The sequence below is a fragment of the Pollachius pollachius genome, assembly GCF_949987615.1.
Source record: "Pollachius pollachius genome assembly, chromosome: 4".
Lineage (NCBI taxonomy): Eukaryota > Metazoa > Chordata > Actinopteri > Gadiformes > Gadidae > Pollachius > Pollachius pollachius.
Genome location: NC_136937.1, coordinates 15,388,481 through 15,411,816, shown reverse-complemented (window position 1 = coordinate 15,411,816; position 23,336 = coordinate 15,388,481). Strand labels below are relative to the sequence as shown.

Genomic DNA, 23,336 nt, shown 5'->3' with positions numbered 1-23,336 from the left:
TATTTCTTCACCCATGAAGATATTGTTCACATCATTAAAAAGACAATGTAAATTACAGTTTTTAATACAATTGTATGTAGGAATAAAAATATTTAATTGTTACCTCACTTTGGGACTAAACTGTTGAGGTGATTGCTATCGATGTAGTCCATCGAAAACATAACAGGAAGCTTCTGAAAATGTGGTTGGCAGTTGAGTTATTCCTTCCTGTCTACTTTTTTTTAGAACATGTATGTCTACTAAATATTTGATATACAACACAAATACCGACTTGGAGTCATTTGGTTTAGTTTCTAGATTTTGTTAACACTGGTAAATTGGAACTGTTACTGGTCAATTTGAGTACTTTTTTATTTTTTAACCTGACATTATTCAACTGCATCTTCAACCAACCTAACCCAATACTTCCTTGGAGTTTTTGAGTTTTTATTATTTTGAGTCGATGCACAAGAGGGCGCCAACGTCCATTGAACGTTATTTAACCAAACTTTCCCAGGATGCCGCATATATTTTTAGGTTTTTTGACTTCAGAGATGGCAAACTGCGTAGTCTCCTTCACTAGTTCTCTGAATCTGAGTGCTAGTGTAATTCAATGGAGTATTTGTCGTTAGGATGTGTGGAAATCAATGACACACAGAGGACTTGCTTTAAATCACATGATTATCTCTCTCTCTCTCTCTCTCTCTCTCTCTCTCTCTCTCTCTCTCTCTCTCTCTCTCTCTCTCTCTCTCTCTCTCTAATTAATTGTTGTTATAACTCTGAAATACTAATACCAGTGCCCACGTTAAGTGAGCTCCAGTTAAAGTATATCGCTTATCTTTTGCTTTTCCTGAACCCATGACTTGGGTCATGCTCTATCTCGCGAATGCTGTTGTTTTCATTTTCGTGGACATCCACACTGAGATCACATTGAGGTGTCATCGCTGGTTTCACACTGATGTCGCATTGGTTTCACACTGGTGATTTGGTAGCGCATGCCTAACGTGTGTCACACGATTTGCGTCACAAAATCTAAAGTCAGTGCCAAGTTGCTAACCTGTGCATTAAGGGCTTCCACGGATTCACAGATCATATATATATATATATATATATATATATATATATATATATATATATATATATATATATATATATATATATATATATATATATATATATATATGATCTTTAAAGCTGGGGTCCACTGAAATGACAGGGGGGGTATATACATTATATATAGGCCTACTGTATATGTATAGTCATGTAAGCCCCAGCTGGTTAGTTTATTTGTATTAACCTGTACTGTTAGTGTCTCTGAGATTCTGTCCATACATGGATGTCTTTCCTCTTCTCTGCGTCATCACCAAGAGGCTGTCACTCTAGTGTTTAACGATGGGTGGATATAATAGATGGATAGATATATAATTAGATAGATGGATATGGATAGATACAAGATTTATTTATAAACATTCCATAGACGAACCCTGCTGAATAAGAACATCGTTTGCAATTGCATATATAAAAAATCAAACATCTAAAAAAAGTACAATATATAAATAAAGTATATATTTACGATCACAGTCACTACTATTACCTATTATTTTAATTGGAAAATCAATATAAAGAGCCATTTAATAGAGATAGTTTGTTTCATAAAAATGGTACATTCAGCCAATTTGTCACTTTAATTCAAAGTTTCACATGACTTCATCCCAGATAATTTAAATAAAGATTATAATCCAGACTGCTTTGACAACCGTTGCTCAGGGCAACAACTCATATAACGCCTTCACGTCTCTTTAATTCAGCCCGAATCGTTCAGTGAGCAGCTGTGTAGCTACTTATAATGTTTTATGCCAACTACTGATGGACAGCGGAGAGAGGCCCCATCTTCATTCTCCTCACGCCAGTCCGGTCGGTCCAGCGTCCGTCTTAAACATGACTATGAAGGAAATAAACCAGGTTCGCCCTACAACATTATTGACCCTTACATTATAATTAAGCTACCAGTTACTATCAACGAGGAACGCTGTTTTCATTTCAGGTCATCTCTGAGCTAAAAAAGGAAAACTTCAATCTGAAACTTCGTGTATTCTTCTGCGAGGACAGCCTCCAGCGGCAGAGTGGCGGACCTGCTGGGGAGGCCGACGTCCGCCGCATGGTACGTAGTTAACACTCATGCCTAAAGAGACACTGCCTCGACCTGGTACGGCCACTGCGCCGCCATATTGAGAAGGCCGAGACTGGCGATTGCAAGTGAACTACGGTATTTCTGGATAGATAAAGCACTATACTGTAGGCTACAACATTTCTCAGCCGAATTCCATTATTCGTTTTAACATTTATATGTAATATTTTTATATATTTTGGATAAAATATGTTGTTTTTTCTTAGTCTAACCCTTGAATAAAAACAACCCATTGCAACCTGTTGATAAATGTAAACGTTACACTTTATAGTGCTTTTTATCCAGCGGCGACGTTGAAGAACAAGTTCATGGTCTTTTGTTGCTAACCCATTCTCCGTTGAAAACATCCTAAACATTTCGAACATTGTTGTTGTTTTGTATGCGGCGCAATTTAAACCATGCCCAAAAAATGGCAGGAATCAACTGAACTACAAACAACGTTATTATAATACAGTGTTATATTATATATTATTACAAAATAGCCCTAGTAATCACAACCCTTTCCTGCAATTTCAGAATATTGACCTGCAGGTGGAGGTAGAGACGCTGAGAGAGCACGTTAAGAAGCTACAGAAGGCCTTGTCTGAATCGCAGTAAGTGTAAAGGGCATTCAGTGTAGAGGCTTCAAACGAAATGTCCCTAATTCACAGGCAAAATGTGCCTTTTACCACTGCTATACAGAGAACAAACGCAACGTCAGACACCTGAATCCAACGGGCGAATTTCAAAGCTGGAGAAGGTAATTTAATTGTGTATATGCTTGTAGCCTATCACCTATGCTTATAGCCTTGCCCACTTAAGCTCATCAGTTTTGGGATTCACACTGAACTGAACAGAATCAACAAACTGTTATTTATTTATTTATCATTAAAAAAAATACAGGATTTACTGGTTGGGTACAAGGAAGAGCCGGAAGGAAAATACGCATTGGTTGAGCTCAGAATGAAGGACCTGGAGACCGGCAATCTGAACCTGGAAGCTAAATTGCAAGAAAAATCGAAAGTTATACAGGTAAAAGACTTATTTTTTCTTGGCCTCTTGGGGGCTAGGGTCGAATATATGGCCTGATAAGCCCTTTGAGACTGTACCTGTGATCAAAGACTATACAAAAAAAAAAGTTGAATTCAAAAATGTAAATGAATTTAAAAAAGCTAATTTTTCTCCAAAAGAATGGTTTGAAACTGTGCAAGGCAAAGACATGCACAAAGACACTACCGAAATGTCTGTGGACGAAAGATAGCGCTCAAAGCTACCAAATAACCAGTCACCAACGCAAGATACATGATTTGTGATGTATTGTTTGTAAGAGCGTATCTGAGACATTTTCACATCTTCTCATGTTTTCCCAGGCCTTGGAGAAGGAGCTGGAAAACGAGAAACTAAAATGTGACGCTAGACTCAATGAAATACAACATGAGTTGGCTGAGTGTTTGTCCGAAAAAGATTTTCTACTGTCCGAGAAAAAGGTCGTAGCGGAGGCGCATGAAGGCACCATCAAGTCCCTCACATGCAGGCTAAGGCAACACGAGGTACGAACGTCTACAACAATGGTCTTTAATACGTTTTTACCACATTTACTTTGCTTCACTTGACTGATTGTACTGGTGATCATTTTTCTCTTTAACAGAAATGTGTGTGCATTGAAAAAACTGGCGGTGTACAACAAGAGCAGCTGAAAGACATAGATGAGCTCCTGGATGTAAGTGACTTAATCAAAGTATCTCTTGAAAAGTGTTACGTCTGAAAAAAGTTTAGTAAAAAAAAGTGGATATTGATTTATAGAAAATATATTTTTTTGTCTCAGATAAAATGTGCTAAATCGCCACCTGCAACACAAGAGAGGAATAGTGATTTTGGTGCACCCAGAACGTCGGTTCACCAGATCAGGATCCAGATTCAGCCCTCCTCTTCAGCGTTCCAGGAGACCATCGATGTAGGCTGGGTGATTATGTTTGCATGGGAATCCTACCCATGTTGGTCAATAAGGCAATAGGTCGAAAATATGGACAGGAAACACTTTATTAATTTTGAGTGTCGATAGATCATTCCATTTTTAAGATGTTTAGCCATCATGCATACATTGCTGCATGTGCAAAGTACAATTAATAATCAGTTTTTCAGAAGGTTTGTCTTTTAATATTCTTTTTTGTTGATTATTTGTTGTTAAAGTGAGGTGCAAAAAAACAGTTAAACAACTCCCTTTTTGATGTGATCAAGAATGTTTAAAAAGTTAGCTTTAGCTACTCTCAAACTGACGGCTGTTGAATGACATAAGCCAAAGTGGATCTTGAGAAATTAAATGATTGCACTTAGTAGATCACCTCAAATATCTCTGTCACTGCAGTCTAAATGTTCCAAGTGTGTTTAATATTTTAAAAGATATAGATAACTCACTGACAATTTTGGTTTCAGAGAAAGGAAGATGGGGAAAGACAAGTGACAAGCAGCAGTCTGAGGTCTGAAGCTGAAATTGCAGGAAATCAAGCTGAAGAACAGAACATGAGACCTCAGGAAAGAAGGCAGTCTGAGGTAAAGAAGGTCAAGGCATTGGAGAGGAGAGTGAAAGAGATGCAACACCAGGTTGAGGAAAGCAATAAAAAATTAGAAGTGCTTGAAGAAATGTTGCAAGATCTAAATGCCACTGTTTCTTACCAACCGACTGAACGACTGGATCAGATATTCTCAGATTCTAAAGCAACAGAGAGAGAAGCCTCAGGGTCGTTCGACGAAGGCTATGGATCAGGCACGAATCAGAACCTCTCGTCTGTTCGTTTGGACACAGTGAGGGATCAAGAAACCGACTATAGGAGATTGAAGATCAGGTTAATGGCTTCTGATCGTCTAAGAAAAGTTTTGGCAGAGAAGGCGTCTGAGGTTGAGACCCTGCAGAATGAACGTGAACATCTCCTGTGTGATGAATCCAAGCTGGCAGACGGTCAGAGACACGTACACCATGACGTCATATACCTTGACAATGCTCTTGACTCTGCCAGGAGAGAGATTGAAAGGTAGACATACCTACAATCTATTTTAATTTATCTAACTATATTGTTCTAGGTTGTTCTTTGTTAGGCTGTAGCTGTAGTCCATATATGTATTACTACAGCCTAATAAAACACATAAATTAAATATATTTTTTATATAACTCCAATGTATTGTTTTATAATAAAAACGTACATTTAGTTCATTTTTGTATTAACTGTAATGTTTTAACTTTCATATTTCTAAGTTTAATGATGCAAATTAAGCTGATGGAGGAATTGGACCGCAAGGAAATGGTTAAGAAGTTTGTGGTGCCGCGGGATTCCAAACTAAGAGTGCTTCCCGTCAATACCTCAAGTGAGTACTGAGTGGTCATTATGTCTGTTTGTCTGTCTGTCCGTCTGTCTGTCTGCCCACATACAAACAGGTTCTGTTTGTAAACACTGTCAGTTCTCACATCTGCTCCCTCCTCAGCAGATGGTCATGTATTGTCTAATGTGTTGAGTTCTGTGTTTGTACTGAATTATAAAGTCTTGCTCATGATCCTGCAGGTCTCTCTATCGATCATAACTTGTTTGCAAGTTGAAACCATACTCTTAACCAGGGGCAATACTAGGATTTGACCATAAGAGGTTGCTTAGCCTCATGTAAGACATTTAGTCACATTTGCAATGGTTTATCGTGTCGGCTACTGGCTAGGGGAAAGGGGGACATCCAGGACGTTGATGATTTGATTGGGCAGTATGTTATACATCCGTGGGTTATATATGTATGTTTTAGGAGAATTTGCCTATTGGTCTTTCGACTCCTTTCAGACTTTTCATTCAAACTATCAGTCTAACCTTTTGGATGAAGCCTAGATAAAAGTGGTAAGCTTACTCGTAGATAATATCAATGACCAGACATTTTCAGGGGGACAGAAATTGATATCACTTTTTGACGCAGGAACAGACTGTGGTAGTAGGACTCAGAAGGAATCCCTATCTCCTCAACTCTCTGGTGGAATCAAAAAGAAGATGAAGCAACAACCCGCTCATCAGAAGAGGAAGATGAAAATGCAAGACACCAGAACTGAACCTCTTGACAGTGTCGGTCGTCGTCCCAGAGCTATAAACATTAACGACTTGGAGCATGAAGAGGATAGCTCGTCACTCAGGAATCCCTCCGAGCTGAGTAGGTCGGCTGGAAACCCTCTTGTTTGTATACATGTCAGGCATTCATGTGTGATCGCCTGAAATGTAATTGTTTATTTCTTGTGTATTAAACTCTGTGACCTTAACTGTTATTTTATAAAGCTTATGTATTCATATGTTTTCCTGTGCACATATTTGTTTTTTTGTTTATTTTGTTCATATTCGGTATGTCAAAATAACAGTATACAATAAACATACAAATACAACAGTTATATTTAGGGTTAAGCTTAGAAAAAAAAAAACACATTTGTCCATATTTGTAACCACAGACACAGAGACCCTGAGGTTGAGAAGTAACAGCCTTCAACGCAGCAACCTCAACACAAACCAGTACCACCACCCTTCACATGGTTCCTCACGATGGTCCACCAACCCTTCCAGGAGCCCCAGTCTCGCCCAAGAGGACATCGGCCTTCAGCGAATCGTAGCAGAGGTCAAAGGGTTGACCTACGGGATTTCACGGGTTCTACGCGAAGCCCACGATGGAGGAAGTCCCGGTAACTCACGGTCAAGTGTGAGTGCTGCCCATCGTTTTTCATTCTCGAATCGGTTGCTTACTCTTACTGGCATCTCCTGCCAACAAACGCTAATATGTTGTGTCAGTACATCTGTTTAAAAAAGGCACTATGAGAGATGCCTTTAAAATCAAGTTGAATCAAATTACCTATCAGCAAGATGCACCAAACTGTTGACATTATGTTCTTGTTTATGATATAGAAAATACTTTTTTTTAATGGTTTATTTTGGAATGTGTCAGGAATGTAGATTATATTTTGGCCTGGTGTATGTTGATTTGCCACCTATGTTTGCAGGATACTTACTCTGAGAACGTGAAGCTGAACAAAATAATCAAGACCTTAAAAATGGAGAAGTCAAGCAACAAGACGATCATTTTTGAGGCTCTTAGACGACTTCAGAGGGTCAACCAACGAAAACTGGAACGGCTTTGTGATTAGTTAATAAAATAAAGTTAGAATAAACGAAAGCAACCCCGCTGAATATTGTTGCTTCGCGCTTCCCGTAGCCAGCTGTTGTGCTTCTGCTAGGCTGACTGCTGCTGTCGCTAGCTAGCTGTACAATCTAACTATTTAGCAATAACAACACACAAGATCACCGGGAAAATGGAGGTCAATCAAGCAAAACAGGAGCATCTACTTGCATTAAAAGGTGGTTTATCACAGGATCCCACAAACATACTTCTTGCTACTGCTATGCTATGTTATTAGCTGCTATATGTACAAGCTAAAGACACTTTCCGACTACAGACATCTGCCGTTGTTTAGTTATGTTGACTTATTCAGAGCTATAGATAGTTCTGCTGTGATACTCCGAGACCCCGTGCTTTATGATAAGATGCACGCAAATCATACGCACTGAACAATACATGTAGTATGCTAACACAGCCAAAAGCTTTACCCTCAAAATACGGAGGAAGTATGTGCTTCAAGCTGTTCAAATATATAATAAAACACGATTGACGAGTGTAGAATAGCTTGACAGTTAACCAGTCTGTATCAACAAACAATGTTATAGGGATGATCCCGTAGATGACATGTAAATATATCTGTCTGTTAAGTCACTATCCGTCGCAGAATTAAGTAACAATGGGGATTTTGCGTATGGCCCATTGATAAAAGCCCTTGCATTGCAATATTATGAATGTTATGAAGTTGGCGAAAACCATTGGACCAATGTGTTTCCCACACGAATCACTCAACCCACACACAACATATAAATCCGTGTGAACTCCTTGACCACACACACATTCACACACACCTCTATGTGTATAGATAAATACATGCATAAACCATCTCGCTCACTACTTGACCGCACAGACTAGTTCAGGGCAAATAGCCTTACCATCTGGAAATTCATGTGCCTTCTAATATTTCTACCAGCTAGGAAAGAGACATGTTCCAGAATTCCGGGTAATAAATCACATGAAAGGTTGTTTGAGGGCAAGCCAACCTAATGGAGAAATAACTGTCATTATAATGACACAATCCATTTGAATCTAAAAATGCATGTTTACTGACTAACATGTTTGTTGTGGTTGTTATTATTATTATTTTTTTAACAGTGATGCGGTTGACAAAACCCACTCTCTTCACAAACATGCCAGTGACATGTGAAGATCGAGACCTTCCAGGTAAGTCAAGTTCACGTTGGCATGAATCCAAGTCACTCATCCATTTTTGATGCAGTTTTTGGAACAAGTTAGTTAGCCTTCAGTGTGTGAATGGGTGTATGAATGGTTGTCAGTGGCTTTGGACAAAAGCGTCTGCTAAATTCCCTGAATATAAATATAATTTGGTTTGATGAAGCTGATAACTGATCCTGAAAACCACGTCCCTGCTTTAATATTCCAGAAAAAAAATCTCTGATCCATTATTATATTTTTACAAATCTTTAAAATATCCCATATAGATCCGTGATGGTGTCTAATAAATGACTTGGTCATATCAATAATTTATTTTATTTAGCAGTTCTATTCCTAAATGCTTACTGAAGCTATTCATTGGTAAATCAACACCCCACCTCACATCTAAGAGATCCAGAGTGGATGGCTGCCAGAGGAAGAAACCCAAGTTTGAGGAGAGTGAACACTGTTTGTGTTTCCGTCTGTCTGACCCCATCAAACTGCAGCAATGTGATCAGGGTTGGTTACCAAGCCATAACTCACCCCAGACACTTCTTGGTAAGGAGGAGCACTATTAATAACGGAGGAGGGAGAGAGATAAGGGATAGTCCTCTCACACTGGAAAACAAATAGGATTTTAGTAATGAGGATGTTTGTTGCTTTCTGTGTTTGCTAGCGTTCAAAGCTCACTAATCCCACAGTCACGCTTGCACTAGTGATCCCGTGAAGTAGAAAATAATTGAACCTTGCTGAACAACAAGCTTGAAGCATTTGCATATGCAACTGCCATCATGCAGAATGGAGGTTTATCAAGAGGATGACAAGTAACCTCAAAAGAAGAAAATCATGTCAACAAAGTTGTTTAGTAATCGTTGCTAGGCCCCGTAATTTACCTTGCAACAGATCAGTTGTTGTTTGTGCATGGGCGCTACATGAATCACAGCTGCAGCACTTCCATGACATGTCTGAGGGCAAGCTGGTGCACTGCCACCCTATCATCTGACTGCTGCATGTCTTCAAACGCAATGCCCTACACCAGAGATTCTCAAACCAGGGGTCGGTGCTCAGCACCTGGCCGTGGAGCAGTGGCTGCCAAGGCACACTCCAGCAAATAGTTATATCTGATTGTTGGCTGTTTCAACCAGCACTTCACCTTGGGTGGTTATGTGCCCAAAATACTCCTTGATCCATCAGACCATAACATTTGCAGTCAACCAATCCCATTGAAAGCACTCTGTTTCAAAACTAACTGCACCAATCGCTGATTGAAAAGCTGACTCCCACTTTATTTGGACATTTCTGTTAATTTGGCAGCTAAAGTTCTGCACATATTCTTTCTTATTTATGTAGGTCTCAGTGGGCCCCAGAGGCTGGGAGTCCAGCTCTAAGGGGCCTTGGCCTACATACATTTGAGGAAGGCTTGCAATATTGGCTTTATTGGCTATTAGGAACGTGATGTAGTTATATATACAGTTGATACTGACATCGTGTTGAAAGTCGGTAACAGTTTCATAGGCATAGTTACATTTCAGTTGTCGTTTCTGTTTTATGGGTCATCGGTAGAGTTTGGTTGTGTGCATAGGATCCTTCTCAACCGCCCGAATGCAGTTGGCATCATCCATAACCAAGGGGCCATTTCCTACCTTGGTTAAATAGGTAATGTGAGGAGGGAAATGTGTTGGCCTTAGATCCTCCATCTGAATTCAGTGTGAGCTGCTTTGGATAGTAAGTAAATAGTTCATCATTTAATTGTCCATAATGTCTTTAGAGTTAATTTAAATAATAGCTTTTTTTAACTTTTAATTCCCTGTTCCCCTAAAGGTTGAGCTGTAGTAACGTGAGATGGCAAACTGTGATGAATGGTTTCTGATTTAGACGTGAGCATTCTAGAGCACCCTACTGTGCTTACAACGAGGATCATTGAATGATTTATTGCAATTTTTTACTTTGGGCAGTCGTCTTGTTGGCTAGTCTAGTCTCCTGCTCTGCAAGAGTAGAGAACCTTTCACACCATCAGTTTCCGACCCTCCTTGGTTATTTCCGTCTGACCCCCCTCTGGATGGCTACTCATAGGTGGGCTAGAGCCCACCTATTTCACAATGGTGGGACAGATGTGTGGTTGTCAAAGGCGAAATATATGGTACAGGCAACCAACACATCTAGGGGGACTTTAGATAGTGTTGTGAACATGTCCACCAATAAACCATTTCCCTTTTCAGTTTGAAAATGTTCTCATGTGTGAAGTATTCATATTTATATTGTTACTGTAGTTTATCATTGTTCACCATTAACGCACGTTGTTAATGGTGAGATGCCAATGTTTTGAAATAAAATAGTGTTTGCTGTGCTTCTTCTCAATAACAATCATAAAGTTTCATACGTCATGGTGAGACGATGATCTGTTTGTGTGCCTTCCCAGGTGATTTGTTTAGTCAGCTCATGAGGACAGACCCGTCCACCATCAAAGGGGCTGAGGCGCTGATGCTGGGAGAGATGCTCACCCTACCACAGAACTTTGGGTAATCATGCTGCCAATAAAGTTCAGCAGAACCGTATTCTGCTGCTTAATCAGCATTCACTGTGTAAACATCCATATTCGGACTTCCCCCGATTGAAAATTCATTTTTGTACCGGCTATGACAGCATGTTGTTTCCTGACGTGTTCTGCAGAAACATCTTCCTGGGCGAGACCTTCTCGTGTTACATCAGCGTGCACAATGACAGCACCAAGGTGGTGAAAGACATCCTGGTCAAGGTACTGTACTAGAGGGAGGCCGGCCTCTTCAAGGCACGCAGAGCTGCAGGTGTTGGGGCTCCGCCTTGGCTGTGAGGTAGCTTCTCTCCGTCATCTTGTTGTTGTTCATCTCCAGGCCGACCTTCAGACCAGCTCCCAGAGACTCAGCCTTTCGGCCTCCAACTCAGCCGTCACAGAACTCAAACCTGAATGCTGTATAGACGACGTCATCCACCACGAAGTCAAAGAGATCGGGACTCATATGTACGTCTAATTATAGCATAGCTTGTCTTAGGCTGCTTATGTTATGAGACTACGAGACCTCTTAAGTCTCTGTTCCCATCTGTCCTGCTGGTGTTTACTGTTTCTAAGTGTCGGCATTGTCAGATTTATTAATTTTTTTAAAATGTGTGCATGTGTCTGTATTTATCTCCACTGGTGTATTTGCACTGCCTTAAGTGCCCTGAAAAGCACCCCGAAAAGCACCCCAAGTTAAATGTAGTAGTATTATTACATTTTCCCTAATGTTGTTGTATAACCTGTAACCTTTAGTTTTCTCTCCCCTCCAGCCTGGTGTGTGCGGTCAGCTACACCACCCAGTTCGGGGAGAAGCTCTACTTCAGGAAGTTTTTTAAATTCCAGGTGAACGACAACTTTTATTATTCATTTTCTGTTTCATTGTGACAATTCCTCCAAATGTTAGCAAACTAAACTATTTGGACCACGGCCAAAGCGTCAGGAATGTCGCAGGCCCTTCACAGAGAGTCTAAAAGCAATTAACATGCGGGTGATCCTCAACCTTCTTCTCTAAGTCCACCTGCAACCGCAACACCCTCGACTCCGTCAGCATTCATCCATTCATCAACAATCCCTATCAATTCACCGTGCAAACCTCCCTTCTGACCCTGGTTCTCAATGGAGGGTGAAGTCAGGGAGAGAAGCTCCTCATTCAGCTTGCAATCTATCTTCCTCCAGGTCCTCAAGCCGCTGGACGTGAAGACCAAGTTCTACAATGCCGAGGTAAGCCTGTCCTGGCGGCTGGCCAAACCCGCCGGCCGAACATCACCTCTTGTCTTGTTAGCAGCAATTTAATATGAAGCGCTTGCCGCAGACGTCAATAGGGCCGCATGCTCGAGAATAGAATACCAACACATTGCTTTCCCTGTGTGTGTTGTCGTTCCTGCTAAAGGGCAGCATTGAATGGCACAGAGGTTATGGCAGCGGTATAAATACCCTGCTTCATATCATATTTCGCGGCCCATCGGGTGCAACTCTTTCTCAACGTAGACGTCCTCTGAGACCCTTTGAAAACCTTTTCATCTCCCGAAGGAAGCTGCCAAAACCAATGTTGAGCTTGGGATGGTTGTTAGGACTTCAGTCAATGATATGTATTGTTTAAAACACACACACACACGCACACACACATGTTGAACTAACTGTAGGAATCCCTTTTAGACATAGTTGTATAGGAGATAAAGAGAATTTATCGTGTAGATCATGCAATCTTTTCCTTGTTTACGTCATGTTCATTTGGCATTTTTGTTTTACATAGAATGCAAATATGTGTTGTCATTTTCATTGGCATGTAACTTCATTCATTTCTATGTCTTGTTGTTTTTTTCCATTAGAGTGACCTCAGTTCTGTGGTAATTGATTTCTGTTTTCATCACTTAACATTTGCTTTTTTTCTAATCCTTTTGCTGATATCGCTGTGAGGTTTGGCATTTACCTCTGTGGCCAGTAAGAAGGAGCCAACTGCTCAACAATGGAAATCAATTTATCATTAGAGCCATGAACAAAATGTAATACAAGAGCAACGTAAATAAACATTATATATATATATATAATATGTATATTTAGCTTTATTTAAATATGTAAATATTTACCTTTTAACTTTATTTGACATTAATCGATTTTTGACCATCCATCCTGATTGATTTTCCATTGTTTTGCCGTTGCTCTTTCTTTGGATGTTTATGCTTCCTGGCTAACTCTTCCCACACAGGGACATGTGTGGCTACGGGCTGATTGTGGAGGCTGGGAGTGAATGTGATTGATCTATCAATAATCTTGGATTGGGTATCAGTGGATGATCTTCCATTTCTAATGAGCGGTTTGAAACAATTTAGAGGGTTTCTTTTTTGTCAATGAATATCAAGATTAATTCAATTCTTATCATTTCAATGAAATAACGATTGCATTTAGCCATGCATCAGTTCAATTCAAAACGCGTTGATTTAACACAGAGATTTCAACGTTACACCCTGGTGGGAGTGGTTTGGCTTCTGTTTGTCCTTAACACAGAGGGAGCAATGTGCCCAGTCCCTCCTAATTCACACAGTGTGACTGGCAGGCATGAACTAATCTCTGCTTCTCTCTCTCAACAACTCACTGTATGTATACTATATGCTAGAGGTTGCACTGCAGTGTTGGCCAGTCAGTCTCCCCAGCTGTTGTCTCTGCAGAGGAGCCCTCCCCTATGCGGTTGAGGATGAGGGGTTGGAGCTCAGAACATTGAACATGTGTAGAATAGGTTTTTTTTTTCATTTTCACTGGAGCATTGTCGTCAAACTCAAGTGAGCTGAGATCCAAGATGTGACACTAGGCTGTATCTGAGGCCATTCAATTGGTTGGGTGTGTAATAATGTAGTATTCACACAAACATGAACCATCAGCTACCTGTCAGACGTCATGTTTGAAAGCAGATTGCTGATGTTTGAGCTAAGTCATCATCTAGACATTAGACAAAATTTGATTATTTCTCATTCAATTATGATGAGATTATTTCTGAGGCATGTGCTTGATAAGTAAATAAATATGCCTGAATAAAAAAGAAACATAAATATGTTTTAGGCATTGACGACGCCTTTGTATGACTTGCTGACAGGAATCATTAGCTGTTGTGCAACCCCTACTGTATACCTTTCTGGTCTACAATAGACTAACCACACCCTTCAAAGCATACTAAGCACAACTACAGTACATGATATACTTACTGAACTGCCTTTTAGTTAGGACAATAGTTCACCCCATGTGCAAAACGATTAACTCCACTCCACTCCCTCAATTAGCAAGCAATTGTACTTCGCATTTCTCACATGCCTCACTTCACATCACACACTTCAGTCATCACACCTCAAGGCCGTGTGTTTCTCAGTGTGGCCAGCAGCTGTTATGTATCACTGTTCAAGGCAGTTCATAAAACAAAGCTAGTTGCGGTGAATGACCCCCCTCCTGCCCCCCCCCCCCCCATGGCCCCAGACAGATGAGGTGTTCCTGGAGGCCCAGATCCAGAACATCACCACCTCGCCCATGTTCATGGAGAAGGTGTCCCTGGAGCCCTCCATCATGTACAACGTGACGGAGCTCAACACCGTGGAGAGCGGGGAAGAAGGGTGACAACTTCATGCTCTCAGCTTCCCGCCTTTTTCTACGTCCATCCATCTGTCTTTCTGTCCTTTAGGGAGTTTAGCTAAATAACCGACAAGGAAGTCTTGACGTCGTTAGTGTTGGCATACTTATTCTACTACTGCTGCTATAGTCATAAATAATACAAATTGCCAATGTATGCATACTTTTTTTGTCCATTATTGTATTTCTATCTTTGTGATTCATGGGGTTGGGCCGCACTGCCCAGTTGTTTGTTTGGCCTGAACTTGGCCTGATACGAAGAGAATGGCAAAGTCCGCTGTGCTACTTTGAACTTTTAGATGTGCTCCGTTCAAACCAAACCATTCAATACATTTTTGGCGACGCAAATATGATCAGGAATTCTCTGTCCAATAAATATAAAAAGTATGAAAGAAATATTAAATAAATATACTAAGTATGAAGCCCAAAGCACACAGAGTGTGCTTTGGGCTTCATACTTTTGTATATTTATTTAATATTTCTTCCTTTTTTGTGGCTGGCTGGTGCTTTCCTGTCTTCCTTTCCCTCGGTGCAGCGAGTCCACGTTCGGCAAGATGTCGTACCTGCAGCCAATGGACACGCGACAGTACCTGTACTGCCTGAAGCCCAAGCCCGAGTACGCCGAGAAGGCGGGCGTCATCAAGGGCGTGACGGTGATCGGCAAGCTGGACATCGTGTGGAAGACCAACCTGGGGGAGCGCGGCCGGCTGCAGACCAGCCAGCTGCAGCGCATGGTATGAGGGCCCCTGCTGTTTGCACAGACACTCACCTGGTGCCCCAGGGGGACTTAACCCACCACGGAGCCCCTGGGATAAGGGGGCTTCAAATGAACGTTATTGGAGAGAAACTCCAGATCGTTGGCCTCATGTCATAACTGCCTACGTCATATTTTGTCCAGTTTGTGATATCTAACCTAACTCTTCTCTCCTAATGCTGCTGATTCGCTGTGCCTCATTGGCTATATCCTAAGCCAATCAGATTGCTTTTTACATTCCATAATCACTCAATCTATTTGACTTGATGCTATGAGGCTAACAATATGTATATTCTTCGCCGTCGTTGTTGTTGTTGGCGTCGAGTTCTTGTCAAATATCTAAAATAAGCACGCAGTGCATCTATAAAACGTATGTACTCCCTGTGAGTTGGTTCAGAGCAGGTTCTAAGTTGTCTTGTCTCTCTCCTTAAGGCTCCGGGCTATGGAGACATCAGGCTGTCTCTGGAGATGATTCCTGACACCGTGAACCTTGAGGAGCCCTTTGACATCATCTGCAAAATCACCAACTGCAGGTGAGTGTCCCTTTTGTGAACTCAAGCATTGGTCCTCTTTGACGAAGAGGACACAATCTTCAAGGGGCCCTGTTTAACCGCTAGGTATGTGGTAGATCATTTAGAAATGTATTTAAAGTTGCATTCGCTTGTGACATCACAAGTGGGATTTTCCTTTGACGGGTGTATGCTGGGTAGATTAACTCAACAGTCATTACAGTCCGTCGAACACTGAAAAAATATTGAAAAAGTGTTGTGTTGTCGAACTGCCTGAACCGGGGTTGGCCCACCTTGGCCAGCACTCTAAAGTTCGTGGTCTCTGTTGCTTGGGCCAGTGAGCCAGTGAACCGGCGCCTACAACGCCTTTGTGTGTGGTCTGATTGTGCTGTGTTTCAGTGAGCGGACGATGGACCTGGTGCTGGAGATGTGCAACACGCGGTCTGTCCACTGGTGCGGCGTGTCGGGCCGACAGCTAGGGAAGGTGGGCCCCAGCGCCTTCCTGTCCCTACCGCTGAAGCTCCTGTCCTCTGTCCAGGGCCTGCAGGTAAGGCTGCGCGCGGTCGCTGTTTTCAGAGTTTTGAAGCAGCCCAGAGCTGGAGCCACATTTAATATGGATGGTTTTGGCAGTTCTCCGATGCCTGATTATTGTGTTTATCTTTTTTATGTTTCTTATTTAGAGTATCTCTGGACTACGGCTCACTGATACCTTTCTGAAGAGGACTTATGAATATGATGATATAGCGCAAGTCTGTGTGGTTTGTCCATTTATGAATGAGAGCTAGTATTTTGTTTTATTCAATGTTATTTACATATTTAATTTGATTGGACCAAATTTGCATTTCCGTGTCTTGTCTTTGTCTTGGCTTGTTATATATTTGCACATCGAAAGATAACAAGGTTTTGTTGTAAGGTTTCCATGCTTTTCTTGTAATATAAACATAAATCTTTATTAATTATTTGAATAAAAACCACTCAAATCAGATATGTGTCTACAAAGTGTTGGATGAAACTGAAATAGCTTACGTTTCTTGGAGGGCTTACACAGAGGAAGACAATTATCTTGATTCAGTGTAGAAATTGATTATATATATTTCCCACATCTATAGTGTCATTAAGTTTAGGGGTTAAACCACTGCTCTGCCATTGTCATGCTGTGTGTTAGAAATGCCTATCTACAGTATGCAGGTTATTAATGAAATGACCAGAAAAACTTGCTTGAGGCCAGAAGTACTTCAGTATCATTTTTTATAAAAAAAAAAATGCTATTGAGAAATGTTGCAGTTGAGAATGGTCGCTAACCTTTCCTTTATCATCAAACATCATGAGTCACTTTTGATAAAAACCTCTGGTCAATGTCTTTATGAAATTGTAAATTGCATGCAATTGTAAATTGCATATAGCGTAATTTAAATTGATGTATTCTTGGGACATAGTAGGAATCAAAAAACATTTGTGTGGAAAGGTTTATTGGCATGATTTTAACAAAACATGCTCTCTACAATTGTATATTTCCATAAAGCGTAAGACTTCAGATATAAGATTGAAGAGCATGCAAATGTGATCATTTTCGTCATATCAACTATCACACAAGCTTAAAGGGGATCATGACATTACATACATGACTGCTAAAGTGCTATACATAAGACGGTTCAGGCTGCATAAGACACATTCAGTATTCATTCATCACTTCGTTCATCGGTACCACAGTTAAGGATTTGCGTAAACTCTCGGCTAACAGCAAAAATGCCATGAATTTATACAAAAATAAGGTTGGAGATGATATGATAAAAAACTAAAAACATGGCAAACCTGGCGTCCGATCAGTACTGAAGCAAAGCCAAAATATTTCCTGAAATGATCCCTTCACTATTTGGGCTATTAGATTTAGATTCACAGGGAGATCTAAACATTATCTATACGTATTTGTTTTTAGAACAGGACAGCCCGGGAATAAGTAACGTCTGGTTTTGTCAAAGGCTCTTTCTCACTATGTGTCTGGGTGCTTACCCTGATATCAGTGTGTGTGTCGGTTGGTTCTTTTTCCTTGCTTCGTCTCCACTACCCTCTTCTCTCTCCTGAGCCCCACGAAAGAAAACGGTTAAAGTGCTTCGGAAAAAATGCCCATCTTGGTCTCTCAGCCTTCGCTTAAGAAATGCGTGGAACGATTGTAATCACGTCGTATGGAACCCCCTCTTCCATGACTAAACATTGAAAGCTGAAATGAAGGCAAAAAAAACAAATCACTTACAATCGACTTAAACCTGCACTAAATACGTTTTCGTATTAGAAGCCTATGGCTAATTGAGATGCATCTCCAGATGTAGCTTTATACAAATCTTAGCCACAGTGGGGAGGGGGGCAAAAGTGTACCGGTAAAATTGACTCACCGATGAGCGCCTTTTATTATTGAGAAACAACAGTCTAGTTGCAATATTTTCTTAATTGAGAGATAAGCGGCAGTGCAGAATCGACATAGCGCAGGTTTAACGTATTGTTGTCAACACAGAGTTGAGTCAGTGGTAGGAAAAGGAAGAGGAGGCACCTGCGTACAGGAAGAAGACCATCATGAGTGTTCCTCTGCGCTCCCGCTGAAGGAGCGGCTCCGGATGTGGTTCCTCAGCTGCTCTATCAGCTCGGGGCTCTGCTGCTGGATCTGCTGGGCAAACTGCTGTCCTCTACGAGAACCACAAACACAGAACACAGCAGAATGTGGAACCAGCTGCTGGCAACCAAAAACTAAAAGGTGAAGGCCTGCGGTGAACTGTGGCGGTAAGTTTAAAGGTTAAGGGTAAGATTTAAGAGCTGTTATTTGTTGGAAATGGCGTAGCCATGTGACGGCTGGAAGTGAGTGAAATCCAATCCATCCTAAATGTGACCCAACACAGTGTGTCACAGAATTGTCTTAAAAGTGGCTCATATAATCGTTAAAACACACCATCCACTCACTACAACAGTATTTGTATGATAAAAGTAGGGAATGTGAGACTAGGACACAGTGTGTAGTGAGTTGAGTGTGTAGAGTGGGTACTGGCTGCCATACGCTTCAATCAGGCTGGAGATGTCGGTCAGCCCCCCCGGTCCCGGACCCCCCACCGCATTGGTCATCATGCCTGACATACTGACGGAGAGACAGGTGGACAAGGGGGGGGGGGGGGGGGGGGGGGTGTTAGAGTCGACAAAATTGCTTCCACAAATAAAAGGTGTGATCGTGTTTTTATATATTCTGTACACTGGAAGCGTGGTTAAACAAAGGAGGAACTCACAGCTGTTGGACTTGCTGGTTCTGCATCACGCTAGCGGCCTGTGGGGGGAGGGGTGCGGGGGTGTAGGAGAGAAACATCCGGAAGGAAACCGTCGGGTGAATGAAATAAATTCCAACTGATTTACGGTTCCATCTCTGATTCGGCCAGGCGGGCCTCGCGTGGAACACGGAACGATTTAGCTGTCTCATAAACATGCCACTTTCATTCCGATGCCATCTTGGAATTCCGGCATGCTTGTAAAAACACAAAACGTAATCCGGCACCACCTGTTGGGGCAACCCCCATGGACATGAGACTGACCAACAGGTGGGATTGTGAGAATGCAATAACGGCTATTAACAATACTGTGCTGTTAAAATAACTAACAGTCATGCATGGAAGTGATCTGCAAGTGAACCTTTATCAGAGCCCTACCAGAAGGAATATACAAACGACATGTTAATTAATACATGCACAGCGTGTATCTCTCAATGTGCGTATAAAAACACATTTATTGAACTGTTTTACAAATATTGGGAAGGGTATAATGTTGTGTCGTACCATACTGATGAAGGCCGGGTTGTTTATCAAACTCGCCATGTCGAATCCAAGCCCCGCAACTATCTGTAAGGCGGGTTTCAATGACAGTTATTAAATCAATTTTGGCCAGGTGCGCCGCAGGGAGACTTTGGCACACATCAGTGGCTTGTGATGAATGATGACAGGCTTGTTTGTACTCACTGGACCGCTGGCCTCCCTCTGCTTCTGCTCAGCTATTTTTAAGTTGGATTTGTAGGTATCGTTTTCAGGATCCAATACCAACGCTTTCTTAAAGTAGGAAATGGCTTCGGGATACTTGCTCATGGCCGTCAGAGCCAGCCTGCGGAGTTACGCACAGCATACCAAGGTCAGGGGGGGTTCAAATCCGACGATCGTATTTCAGAAATCGATATTGTGATTTTTCACCTGTCAGTTGCTAAATCTTTGCAGGGGAAGTGTGTTATATGTGTGTATGTTCATGCGAATAATTGTAATAACATTATTGGTTGTAAGTGGCTGTCTGTGTATCTGTAAACAACGGTCCAAAAAGAGAAAGAATAATGCATGTTCTAATCTGTAGCTTCCTGTGGTCTGTCCGGCCTCACCCCATGCGTCCGTAGGCCTTGCTGTAGCTGGGGTCGATCCCGATGGCGCGCTCGCAGTCCCCCGTGGCCTCTGTGTAGTTCCCCAGCTTACTGTGAGCCGCAGCCCTGCAGGGAGCCGGGCCAAATACACACTTTGATTCACAAACTTCTTATTGTTTCAGTTTTTCTTGCATTCGCATTCACATGAATTAATAACAACGTTGTCTACAGTAAAACAAACTGGATGCGCACCACGTTTAACCTTTACATACATTACTAATAATAATCCCGATATTAAAGGGGTGATATCATGCCACCGGGTGTGAGCATTATAAGCCATTACAAGCCTTTTGAAAATCTGCCTTCCCTGTGCCCTAGTGACATCACTAGTGGGTGTGTCTGCCTAGGTGTATGATGGATAGATAAGCAACATTTGCCACAGTCCAATAGGTAGGCTGGTGGACTGATCTATCCAGTATGCATCCACAACTGGTGGCATGATAAGTAGAAGAATTAGAATTATTCTACTAGAATAAGGAGGATAAGTATAACCCCTTTAAGTAGAAGAATACACCTATTATCGTATATCAGATACAAAAGAGATGTCTTGTGTCTACCTATTGCAGTAGTAAACTGCGTTCCTGAGGTCCAGGTCGATGGCTTGGCTGTAGCACTCCATGGCACGGCTGTAGTTCTCCTCCTTCATGTGGTTGTTTCCTGAACAGTTCAGAACAGGGTTGATCCTTGGAGGATTCAGACATTCATAATGCATGGCGGGCCCTGCTGAACACCGCCGGGCTACACGGCTCACTCACTCATTATGCATGAGGACGGGACAGGCAAGCAAACAACGCAGCAGAGCAGGTGTTGGGATGTTGAATCTGGGATGGGTGATGGGACTGACACAGTAATAACCATAATGCAGTAATGATCATTAGTAGGACAGCAATATGAGTGCTGTATGTTGATCAGTAACCATTAGATCTACAGAAAGAATACCTTAATCATTTTAAATATTCTTCAGTATAAGATGACAAAATTACATGGCAACACTCAATACAATAAGGGTACATTAATTAACCATTAAGTAGTTAATGCAGTAATAAGCATTATATAGCATAAGCCCTATTAAATATGTATGCATTCAATTAGTTACCATGAACCGCATTAGTCAATTATAGCTAGACATATTAGTCAATGCTTATTGCACTTAATGCATCTTCATTGTAAAGTGTTACCATTGACATATAAAAGAGAAATAAAGGCATGTTTAAATGATGACATCCCAGCAGAACATAGTTGCTATTTTACAGATGTTCTCCCTTCACAGAAGAACCAAACAAGAGTCTGCCCTTTAGCGCTGATTCAATAGGATGTGAAACATGCAGATGGGAGTGGTGGTGAGGCCACACACTTGTGACTAGGGAGACATTTAGCTTCCATGGCTGCTCATATTTGTATACCAGTGTTCGTGGCGGTGGTGAATTTGATAAGAGACAGAAGTACCGTCATTCTTGAGCTGCTCTGCCATTTCAATGTCTTTCGGGGGCGGTAACGTCTTGGGTAAGGTCATGTTGTCATTCTAGTATAAACAAATTGATAGTACTGAAGCATTTTTCTGAGGATGACACACACACATACATACATACATACATACATACATACATAAATACATGCACTTCCATACACTCACACATATAAGCACATGCACTGTCACACAAACACACACACGCATACACTTAGATACACATCTACAAACACTGTACACACCTTGAGCAGGGAACTTTGAAATATCTCTGGTAAGGTCTGTGGGACTGCCAGGTGGCAGTCACTGGAACTGACTTTGAAGGTGGTCTCCAAACATTGAATTGCAACTGTGGATGTAGAATTGTTGTTAAAGTTGTTGTGCATACATTGAGATGATATCACATGGTTTGATAAAGAGAAAGGCGAGTACCTTCAATGCTCTCCTGCTCGTCTGAGTTCAGGCTGCCACAGTGAGCGTGATCTCGCAGAAACTGCACAATAGAAAACGCCAGGCGCTTCTCCGTTGCCATGGTTTTTCTTCTTCAGATCTACCGACCGAGCAGTGACACACAAATGCTTCAACGCAGCAACTAAGGACACTTTAACACCGTCATCTTTGCATGCTTCTTTGAATTTTCTTGTAATACATAACGATGTAGCTGGCTCATGCCAAAGTGACATTAAACAGTGATCTATTATTACTCCCATTCGTTTTTCATATCAAAAGATGACATTTCCCTAAATGCGTACACATTTTTTTGGCGATGATTTCAGAGTCTCGGTTCTAAGGGACGAGCTCGTCGTTTTAAGTCATAATCACAAAGCAAACAAACACGGAATCAGATCGAGTGAAGACACGCATGACGGAGCGGAGAGCGGATGAGAGAGGGATGGAGAACCTGGGTACCCGGACGGCCATTCAACTCACACCAACCAACCAAAATCCATCTCCAACCAAAACGACATGTCATGGGTGTGATGAAGAAGAAAACGAAACGTAGTGAATATAACCCGTCACCATCATCATCCACACTGTGTATGCGCTGTTACTGGGACGTGCGGCCACCTATGGTGTTTACATATAACGCAATGATGTAAACCATGTGATGTAATCCAACAGAGGGCAGCACACATGTGCTCGTTTCCAAGCGCCCTGCATCCCCAACGAGCCTACAGCCTGTGGTGTCAGTGTTAAAAAACGTCGCCATGCATCGTGTTGTCTACAGACAGCAGGGCTGCGTTGAGCACAAAACCATCGCATTGGGGGGTGGTTGTTTTTACAATAACGTTGTATAACTGACCGATACATATAACAGACATTGTTATGAATGCATCTCTCGGATCCACATGTTCGCCGACCAGATGCGATCATAATGTGTACTGAACACAATAACAAAAATTATAATAACATTGTAGCAAAGAGATGCAAATGCACGCCCCCGCCCACTCACCTGAGCGCGCCTCGTTCGCGAGCGTGTGTCCGCTGCTGATCCCGCGCGTCACGAAACACTCTCCTGCCTGTCAGATCGATGGCATCCTCGGCGCATGCG

The 23,336-nt window shown here is 41.7% G+C and overlaps 2 protein-coding genes across 2 annotated transcripts; one reads left to right on the top strand and one right to left on the bottom strand.

The window, feature by feature from the left end:
• The first annotated feature begins 7,367 nt into the window (after positions 1-7,367).
• Positions 7,368-16,856, top strand: trappc13 (trafficking protein particle complex subunit 13). The gene is made up of 13 exons (XM_079734760.1): positions 7,368-7,509; positions 8,423-8,491; positions 10,902-11,001; positions 11,153-11,237; positions 11,353-11,480; positions 11,786-11,858; positions 12,192-12,236; positions 12,845-12,862; positions 14,478-14,611; positions 15,163-15,361; positions 15,814-15,914; positions 16,290-16,437; positions 16,571-16,856. Exons 1-13 carry the CDS (start codon positions 7,464-7,466, stop codon positions 16,673-16,675), a joined length of 1,251 nt encoding a protein of 416 aa, XP_079590886.1. The 5' UTR covers positions 7,368-7,463; the 3' UTR covers positions 16,676-16,856.
• A 1,600-nt stretch (positions 16,857-18,456) lies between these two features.
• On the bottom strand, positions 18,457-23,273 carry sgtb (small glutamine rich tetratricopeptide repeat co-chaperone beta; the record flags this gene model as incomplete). Its single annotated transcript, XM_079734139.1, has 11 exons — positions 23,238-23,273; positions 22,217-22,334; positions 22,030-22,133; positions 21,766-21,841; positions 20,877-20,976; positions 20,281-20,385; positions 19,873-20,015; positions 19,697-19,755; positions 19,157-19,194; positions 18,934-19,011; positions 18,457-18,568 (listed from the first exon to the last, which is right to left on the bottom strand). Exons 2-11 carry the CDS (start codon positions 22,314-22,316, stop codon positions 18,457-18,459), a joined length of 915 nt encoding a protein of 304 aa, XP_079590265.1. The 5' UTR covers positions 22,317-22,334; positions 23,238-23,273.
• Between the last annotated feature and the right edge of the window lie 63 nt (positions 23,274-23,336).